Source organism: Leuciscus leuciscus, assembly GCF_965113295.1.
Source record: "Leuciscus leuciscus genome assembly, chromosome: 6".
NCBI lineage: Eukaryota > Metazoa > Chordata > Actinopteri > Cypriniformes > Leuciscidae > Leuciscus > Leuciscus leuciscus.
The window spans coordinates 12,735,371-12,745,430 of record NC_138730.1 but is presented as its reverse complement, the minus strand read 5'-3'; the positions used below and the strand labels follow the sequence as shown (position 1 = coordinate 12,745,430).

The 10,060-nt window shown below is 37.1% G+C and overlaps 1 protein-coding gene across 1 annotated transcript; it reads right to left on the bottom strand.

Moving 5' to 3' along the window:
• pik3r3a (phosphoinositide-3-kinase, regulatory subunit 3a (gamma)) lies at positions 1-7,919 on the bottom strand. Its single transcript, XM_082171884.1, has 8 exons — positions 7,494-7,919; positions 6,166-6,256; positions 5,954-6,052; positions 4,855-5,035; positions 4,623-4,745; positions 4,393-4,514; positions 2,517-2,693; positions 1-1,027 (listed from the first exon to the last, which is right to left on the bottom strand). The coding sequence occupies exons 1-8, from the start codon at positions 7,552-7,554 to the stop codon at positions 850-852; spliced, it is 1,032 nt and encodes a 343-aa protein (XP_082028010.1). The 5' UTR covers positions 7,555-7,919; the 3' UTR covers positions 1-849.
• Between the last annotated feature and the right edge of the window lie 2,141 nt (positions 7,920-10,060).

Below are 10,060 nucleotides of genomic sequence, written 5' to 3'. Positions count from 1 at the left end.
TGAATTTATTCACAATCTGTTCTTTTATTTTTGATTTTTAAAGAAGCATGCAAGGGAAAACTTTGTAGCAAAAAAATAAGCTCTGCAAATAAGGATGAATGTTCCCTGTCTGCTGCTGACAAATGACATTAAAAAAATCATTTTACAGAGAGTTGTTCATCTCAAGTATGAGCAGTTTGGCATTGTGTCGTTTACCATAGACACACTCATTTATTAAACTCAATGAAGTGTCCCATAAGACAACTACACTGTCCTGGCTTTCCTTATAAAAAAACATTAGAAGTAGAACTTAAATGGATACTTGTATTGTGCACAAAATATTCAAGCTGTCCTTAAAGTGTAACTCAACTTTTATAAACTAAAAACAGTTTCTGAAACATTTTTGGATTTCTAATAAACCAAGCGTCAACAACGTCCTTGGGTGCAAAACAATAAAATAAAACAAATGAATTGCAGGCATCTTGTTTTAGACAATAAAGCAAGATTTGAAAGTTTGCCATTCAATAATAAATGCACCCACTGTGTTACATTCACAAAATACACTTTAAAATGTTTTAATAAAACTTTAATAAAAAGGCTATATGCATTCATCCCCACTTAAAAAGCGTGATCGTATTACAAATTCTGTTGTTTTTGTGACTATATGTAAACATGTCTACAAAGGGCTCATCGAATACTTGTTCAAGTACTGGAGTTTCATTATGACCATGAGGAATGCTTTGGAAAGTGCAATATACATACACAGTTGGTTCCACCCTTCGCACAATGTAAAATGAAGGGACGACGCCAACGAGTGGCAAATCTTCTTCAGTCTTAGTGCACGTAATCTTCACCGTGACGCCAGTGGACTCAGCTGTGGACTGGATACGCCAGCCGGACGTCCAGAGCCCTGTTGTGCTGTGCCAGTGAGGTGTGATGGTAGTGCAGAACCAGATCCTTCAGAGACTTGTGGAGATCGAACGGTTCGACGAAGCCGTAGCCGCGCTCAGTGTGGCGAATCACACAGTGCCTCACCTGGCTGCCCACCCTGTGGTTCAAGACAAGAGCAGGGTCAGTGGAGAGCGGTTTACGAGAATCAGGGTCAAGCTGGAAACAAAGCTTCATCTAGCAGCTACATTTATAACACTTTCAAAGTTTAACCTATGAACGATGATTTCAAATTAATATTTTTTTTATAAATAAAGGCAAAAAAGCATGAATATTGCTAAATATTCACACCTAAAGTCATTAGACTAGTTTTGCAATGCTTAAAGGTTTAGTTCAACAAGCAGATCTCGATCTACAATCTTCCTTTGTGTTCAGCAGAACAAAGAAATTCATACAGGTTCGGAACAACATAAGGGTGTGTAAATGATGATAGAATTTTAATTCTTGGGTGAACTATCCCTTTAATTATCTCGTGACCTGAATGACTAAGTGTTCAAATGTTTGTTTGATTTTTTAATAGCATCTCTGAATAAAATGTCACTCTAAAAAAGAAACTCTAAAATTCATTCATTTCAATTCATTTGAAAACTTAGGGCTGTTTAACACGACACCGTTTTCACCTAAAAACGTAAAACTTGTGTGTTTTGGCCGTTCGTGTACACGACAACGGCGTTTTGGGTGCCTGAAAACGCTAACTTTTGAAAATGGGTTTCAAAGTGCATGTTTTTGAAAACGGTTTCCGTGTAAACTTTAAAAACGTAAATGTCTGAAAACGAAGAGGTCATGCACATGCGTATTACATGTTCAGTCTATAGTGTTTCATCACCATCTAATGGCCTGGCAGAAAATACAGTGTTTTTAGTCGTTTTCACAGATCCGTGTGAATTGGGATAGTTTTGACACTGTATGCGGAAAACTCAAAGAAAAAAACTTCTCAGTTTTAAGCACATCGTTGTCATGTAAGGGACAGTTTGCCCACAATTGAAATTTCTGTCATCATTTACTCCCCCCTTATATCATGTTAAAACTGTATGATTTTAGCTGCTTTTCCACCATCAGGCAAAACCGATCTTGCTATTATTATTATTATTATTATTATTATTAACAAGAAATTTATATTGTCACACAGAGTGCATAGGTGCATTTATTCACCCACAATGGCTAACAATAGTTTGCAGATTTAGTCGCACAAGCGGCTCGTGAACTGAACACAGACTGACTGAATGACACTTTCATTTAAGCAGAATATCTCAAATGGAGATTGCTGAACTGCAGTTTACTTGTTTGTCTGAGTTTTCAGTGTTTTCACGGCACTTTCGGCGGCACTTTCGCATCATAGAAAGAGCTTGTGCGCATTATTGCCAGATTGCAAATATTAATTAAAACCCCGGGCAGAAAATGTATCTTTTGTTATATCGTTCATGGCCAGAAAAAGATCCAATGTGGATCAGACTTTATGCAAACAGCAAAATGTCTGCCTATACGAGACCACAGCCTCCGATGACAATAGATTCACATGAAGTAACGGGACATTTCTATCTTGTGCTAATTAACAAACAAACAGGACAAAGCACTGACGGATGACTTACACCACAGAGCAGGCGTAGCAATCCTTCGAGCTGCTGTTGCGGATGAGGAAAGCACCGGACGGTTTCCCGTGGAGAAGCTCCTCCGCCTGACCTCGACCGAGATCTCCCACAAACCATCGCTCTTCCTCCAGGAGCTCCGCACTCTCCTCTTGCTCCTCTTTCACCTCATATGGAGACCTGAGAAAATAAACACTCGTTGAGAAGCAGAAAGCTCTGAAAGCGCCTCATGCAGCTCCAAGAGCACCTCTGTCTTCTAAAGTCCAGTTCCTGTTCACCTGCCATTGTCTCTTTGTCTCCTACAGACCTCTCTGATCTCTAGCATCAGGCAAAGCAGCCAGACGTGTTCACACTCGCTGCCTTTGACTTTGTTAATAAAAATGGGAAATTGAACCGCTCTAAAAGGTGCCATAATATTGAGAGACTTGAGGTAATACAAGATTTTTTAATCAAATCAGTGGTGACGGGGTAGATTATTTAGAAATACAATAAAAATCATAATAACTGGTGGTCGCAAAGTCAAGTATCACACGTTAAGGGATAGAGTTCATCCCAAAAATGAACTGAAACACAATGAATATATTTTAATGAAACCTGAGAGAATTCTGTCCCTCCATTAAAAGTCCATTCACCCAAAACTTTGCCGCTTCAGGAAGTACAGTTTAGCTTCCGTTTACCATATCTGATGTGTGTGTGTGTGTGTTTATATGGGAATAAAAGCTTAAATTAAACCCATTCATCAAATAAAGTACAGTGTCTCTTCAAAAGACTTGGATTAAACCATTCAATTCATATGGATTAGTTTTATGATCTCTTTATTAACTTTTTGAAGCGTCAGATTTATGGGTGAATGGACTTGCAATGGAGGAACAGAAATCTCTCAGGTTTCATTAAATATATCCTCAGTTGTGATGATGATGAATGAAAGTCTAAAACCCCAAATCCAAGTATTAAACTTGAAACTTATGAAATCGGTTTTATTTTTTCAGTTATTTTGTTTCAATAGTCTGATTGTCTAATTAAATTAAACAAATGACATTATTAGATGTTTTATTATTTTCTGGATTATGCTATTTGCTGTATGCTATATGCTAAACTGGATTAGGTTTAATTCAATTTAATTATCAAAAAGCATGTCTAATCTATTGAATTCATAAAACTGAACTACTTCATGATTTATTAACATTTTTACAATACATTTTTTTTTTTTCAGAAATTCTGTTGTCTTGTTTTCAGTTTTTATGATTTAATACACATTGTGATCAAATAAAGGCATACAAAATAAACAGTTTAATTAGTCATTTAAAATTTAGTCAAACGAAACTAACAATCTCTTTTATTTTAGGCAAACGAAGTTCTGCACAACATTGTTTTTTGTTGTTGAACAAGTGTTTTTTTGTTGTTGATATTCCTTAAAAATAAAATTTGAATCATTTTATTACTATTATTACTTTGATTAGTACCATCTTCTTAATATCAGTAACATATTTCTGTAACAATTTCTTCACGTCAAACCAAACTTTTATTTTGACAGGTTGTCGTGAGTTGTTGTGTGTGTATATGACGATAGTTTTTCTCAAATGAAATGCTGATGAAGTGACTGGAGAATGAAAGATGATATTTTGAAGAATGTCGGTAACCATCAGTCCCATTGACTTCCATTGTAATTTTTTCCATACTATGGTAGTCAATGGGGTCCATCAACTGTTCGGTTACCGACATTCTTCAATTATCTTCTTTTGTGTTCAACAGAAGAAAGAAATTCATACAGTTTTGGAACAACTTGAGTAAAGGATGTAAATGATGGGTGAACTATCCCTTTAATTCCTCGGGATACACTGGTGCTCTTTCAGTACTGGTGTTGCATATGAGCACTCACTGTGTCAGATGACTGTGGGTTGAGTCAGGGAAATCCTTGCAAGAGTTCTCTTGAGAATAACACGGTTCCTTTGAGATCTCGGTCATACTGACGGGCTCTAAAGTATTTCTCCTTTGGATTTCCTGTAAAGCAACAGGGACATTCTTAGAAAAGCAACATATTTGATATACATTCCTTAACATTTTTCAAACACTATTATATCAGCACATATTTGATCCTGAAAAGCTTACCTGTAATAAAGTGGTGCAAGCATCATATAGCTGGTCATACTCTGCAGTCTTCTGAAACAGTCTTAAACATTCTTCGAGTTTCTCTCTGGTTGCGCTCAAAAACTCTTCCTTCACAGGTAGATCCTGAACATGCAATACAAGGCATTTGCTTATTGACACAAAAACACACTGACTAAAGCTTCCTTTCAACTAAGATCATCTTCACAATGATATTCACTGAACAGGAACCGACCGTGTGACAGTGGGACACGGGATAAGCCAGCGTGACATCCAGGGAAGTGTTGTACTGGACTAAGCTCCTGTGCCTGTAGTAAGATATCAGATCCGGCACCGAGCTGAAGGTCAGAGGCTCCGAGAATCCAAATTTTCCATCTCGATGTTGGATCCTGATGAGTTTGTTGGTGCCATTGTTCCTGTGGAGAGAAGCGCTTTCAGACATACAGCCTTTTCTGTAAATTCAATGGTACAGTGTTTTTCTCCATGTAGAGGTCATGTGTGAAAAGAGCCCATTGTTGAAATCCCAACCAATAAAATCGGGAAATTTTCTGTCTTACTTGCCGGCTAAAGAAGTAGTTCTATTGTTGGGAAAAAAATTTGTAAAACCGCTCTATGTGTGAACAAAGCCATGGAATTAAGTTAACAACATTTAATTTTAGCACATTCAGGGTTAGGATGCTGTAAAAACAGTTTGAGCTAAACTTATGATTGAAACAGTTGCTGCAACACGGTCAATCATCTAAGTCTATGTCATCGAATTAGGGTACGTTTACACGACACCATTTTAAACTAAAAACGGAAAACTTTTACACGAAAACTGCATTTTGGGGGCCTGAAAACAGGTTTGAAAGTGCAAGTTTTTGAAAACGATAGCATTATTGTCTCGGTGCCAAAAAAACAAACGTGTGTTCAGTCTATAAGCACATAGTGCGTCTTTATCGGCAGCCATTGGCCTGGCAGCAGAATACAGCGTTTTTAGTTGTTTTCGTGGATCTGTGTAAACAGGGATCGTTTTGACGACATTGTCGTCTGTAAGCGGAAATCGTAAAGGAAAAACTTTAGTTCATCATTGTTTTTTAAACTTACCTTTAGACAGATGCTTAAAGTACTAGCAAATCAAAGAGTTTTAAAGGCTAACTAAACCCCTGGTCAGAGCCTGACTCCACTAATGTGTGATTAGTCCATTTAATGACACTAATGTGTGATTGGTCGCAATACAGACAAAAGACTGTACTGTATGTGTGAGAGTGGCTAATGATTGGTTGGCCACTGTCAGTACCCGAGTCACAAATATGCTTCACTAAAAGAGGAATCCTAAAACATGCAATCCTTACCTCACAGTTAATGTGTATTGTCCCTGCACCCTGCAGGAGGCATTTCGGACCAGGAAAGCACCGTCAGGCATGCCGTGGAGGATCTCGTTCACCTCCTCCCTAATGCAAGTGGTATAAAATTCAATAATATGCAAACAAATTGATAAAGACAAAAAATAAATAAGACTTATTCCGGCTAAATAGTTTACCGAATGAAGTTAAAATGCTCTCACCTTGATGTGTCAGCCCAGTACCACCCGGCCTCCTGTAATGAATCGCTGGGCTCCATTTCTCTTGGTAGATGATCGTCGTCGCTACTGATGACTGATGAAGAAATATAATATGAGACAACCTAATATAGAACCGTTCAGCAACTGTTACATTTCTACAGGAAAACCTCAAGCAATAAATTGTCAATTTGTCAGGTTTCGGTCACTGAAAATGAAAAAAAACCTAAATTATGCCAATCCACTATAACCTATTTAATTTGAAAAATAATATTAGATCTTTATATAGATTGTTTTGTATAAATGTATCAATAATGTCTATGACTGCCATGCCAGTTTTTCCTACATATTTTAACATAATGAAAATAATTAATAAAATATAAAATGATATTGAATACTTAGATTGTAAAATTAATTAAGTGTTTAATCTATTTTACACAGAAAACACAATTTTCGTCTTTTTTTTCTTCATATTTGTCAATGTCAGTTATCACATTAATACATATAACATAATTTTAATACAAACACGAGTGACAAATTGGACAGAAACTATAGAGTACACAACACAGGCATTATAGAAGAGCAAACATCTAGACGTGTATGAGGGGGTTTTGCGGAGGCATTAATGGAAAGCAGATGGCCAGCAGATAGAAACTTAAATTCTCTTATTAACCTATCAGTAATACTGTTAACAAGACACAGTATGTTTGTGTAAAGACGCCTGTCTTGAACTGTGTGCCTGAAGTGACAGCTGTGGACAGAACAGCGCTCGGGATTTCCCTGGGATCCCCGCACGCGAATTCAACAATCCCACTATGGAAAAGGGGAAGGTCTGTGAATATTCAATACATGGCGTGACGTTAATCAGCGAGTCTCTGTGATTGGTTTAAATTAAGACTTTGCTTAACCGTTGAAAACGACACTGGGCTCATGAATACTAATCAAGTTACGTGATTGGACGCTCAAAGACTGTTACTAAGCGACGTCACCATTGCCTACTTAATATTCATGAGCTCACGCTTCTCCATAGTAGGATTGGTAGTTTCGTGGCCCGATACTCCTGCACTGCTGACCTCAATGAACTGAGCGATGACATGTTGAGACATGCAAGACTCAACGAATAGCCCGAGACTGGGCTAACTCACTTTTATATAATATTAACTAACTTTCACAATTGTTCTCTTCATGAATACGGCTATATTATTGTTCCCAAGATTAACGCTTGACACTTGGGATTGTGTTTGGACGAGAACAAAGACAGTGTGATTTAAACAGAAAACACACCAAATATAAAAAGATGAAGAGGAAAACAATAAAGAAATATAGTTACGAACCAGTGCCCGCTGCGCTGACACGACTCATTTCGATGTAAGAAAAAGGTTCAGACGACGACATCCTTTCTTCAACAATGGATCGTGTTCGCGAAGTGAATTAAGCCCTTTAAATACTGTAAATCGGACCGTCAAACAATTGTGAACGTTTGTCTAATTGTTATATCTAAGATAACGATGAAAACGGAGCAGAACAATGTTAAAAATCCGAAAAAAGCCCGTTTTTCCACTTCTTAATCCAAGTGTCCGGTTGTAAAAAAAAAAAAATTGGCAGCCAGTCATTTAAAATAAAACTTAGCAATAAAGCTTGTGATCATGTACCAGAATAGCATACATGATCATCACGTTAATAACGCTAAGTATTGATCTAAATATCCAAATGAACAGAGTGTCTGGAGTGAATCAAACTCTTATAAGGTTTGGGACGATGTAAGTGTCTGAGGACGATACCATCGATCTGAATAGGGGACACTTTATAGAGGATGTCGTTGTGTTGTTGTTTGTATTATTTTGTTGTTATTGTAAATTGCCATTGCTTTTATCATAATTTTTAAAATACATTTTAGAAACGGAGTATTAGTTGTATGCTCTTATTTAAAGCCACTGTTGTGTTAATGTTAGGAGATATTACCCCCTTTCCTCGCAACTATGTTACGGTCCATTTTTGTCCTGCGTATATATCTCATTGTGCCAATTGATACTTTTCTTTAACTTGTTAAAAGTCCAAATTCTGAGTTTTCTGCACACAGTCATTGCCATTATATTTTTGTAAAGAAAAATTAAACTGTAAAATGAATCAAAAATGGCATGAGGTTTTGTAACTTAAATATTATGAAGGTCTGCACATAGGGGGAGTTCCTACGGTGAAGGGAACATTGTGTACTGTTGGCATTGTCTGACACTAGTTCGTTCAAGCATGCTTTTCAGAGACATGAAGACATGTGAATTGCTTTTGCATGATATAACATCTCTAGGAAGTCGATGACAGAAAGCACAAAAAAACAGAAAATTTTAAGTGCAATTATTTAAGGCTGCATATTAACGATGAAATAAGACAATAGATCGCGATTGATCACACAACATTACAATGAGAATGTAACTCTAAAAAAGTTAAATAATTAATTACTAGCCACTGATTACACTTTAAACACTGTAATTAGGTTACTGTACTAATTATTCTCTAGAACTGGACACTTATTACTAATTACTTTCTAAATCCCATATCAACCTCGACCAGTTGAACAATACAATGATAGAAACTGCTCTTTTGATTCTTTCAAATAAACAATAGACAATTGCATAATTCTTGAACTGATCAAATTTTGTTGAGGGAGAAGGTTACATTATAACAAACATTTTAACATAAAACTTTGTTCTATAATCTCTACATCAGAAGTAACCGTAATTAAATTACAGGAAAAATATGAGTAGTCCCTTACTTTACTTTTTCAAAGGAAAATTAAATTACACTAATTAGATTACTTAGTTATTAATTAGCCTACACCCGACAAAAAAATGCACAACAACATGTTTGATATTATAATACATTATTTCAAATTGAATCTCCAAAACAACATAAAGACGGTATATTTTAAATAGTTGTTTAATTAATAAAAACTTTTAAGTACAATGCCAAGTATAACCAAGTACAGTGATTAAAGGCCATGCAGTGCTTCACGGTGCTGGTGAGCATGAAACCCTAGATAGCTTGATTATGCTAGAAAGGTGATATAGGTACTGCGTTAAAGGTTGGGTGGGCAATTTTCGGAGAGGCTAACAATAGCGAGTTAGCTTTGAAAGCATAAGATCCCACCCTTCCTTCAGAGCGTCTCCAAAGCCACACCTCCTCCAAAACACATGATCGCGTACAGCAGGCAGCGTTAAATTACCTCATGTCTCAAAGCACATTACATTACAATAATAATGAACGTAATCAACTTAAAGGGCACTGACCTGTGCCACCTGACTGCTGCATTTTGGAGTTGATAGGGATGCCATTGAAACGCATAAATTTGAGTCACAAACTGCTCCGAGTATTACGTCACAGGTTTCCATCTCTTCCAGATTACAGTAGTTATGGTGTGAACGCAGCATAAGCTGGTTGTTTTGGTTCAGGAGGAAATGTAAAAGATGGCTGCTGTTTCGTTTGTGGCGCTCGGTGACTGACGTCTGTCAAACTCGCTGATGACGTGTGATGTCCAAGCGAGCAGGGTACGTGGAGGTTTAAAAATACATGTGTTGACAGGCAGGGAGGACATTGTATCATTGCATTTGGACCGAATAATTATTGGACAAACATTTTATTGTCCTACGCCTTCCACGGATGATATATATACACACACACTCACCTAAAGGATTATTAGGAACACCTGTTCAATTTCTCATTAATACAATTATCTAATCAACCAATCACATGGCAGTTGCTTGCATTTAGGGGTGTGGTCCTGGTCAAGACAACCTCCTGAACTCCAAACTGAATGTCAGAATGGGAAAGAAAGGTGATTTAAGCAATTTTGAGCGTGGCATGGTTGTTGGTGCCAGACGGGCCGGTCTGAGTATTTCACAATCTG

Coding starts and splice junctions, on each gene's coding strand:
- pik3r3a (XM_082171884.1), bottom strand. CDS start 7,554: ATGTCGTCGTCTGAACCTTTTTCTTACATCGAAATGAGTCGTGTCAGC. Junction 4,746..4,854: donor CCGTGTCCCACTGTCACACG/GTCGGTTCCTGT, acceptor TTGCATGTTCAG/GATCTACCTGTGAAGGAAGA. Junction 2,694..4,392: donor ACCCACAGTCATCTGACACA/GTGAGTGCTCAT, acceptor TTATTTTCTCAG/GTCTCCATATGAGGTGAAAG.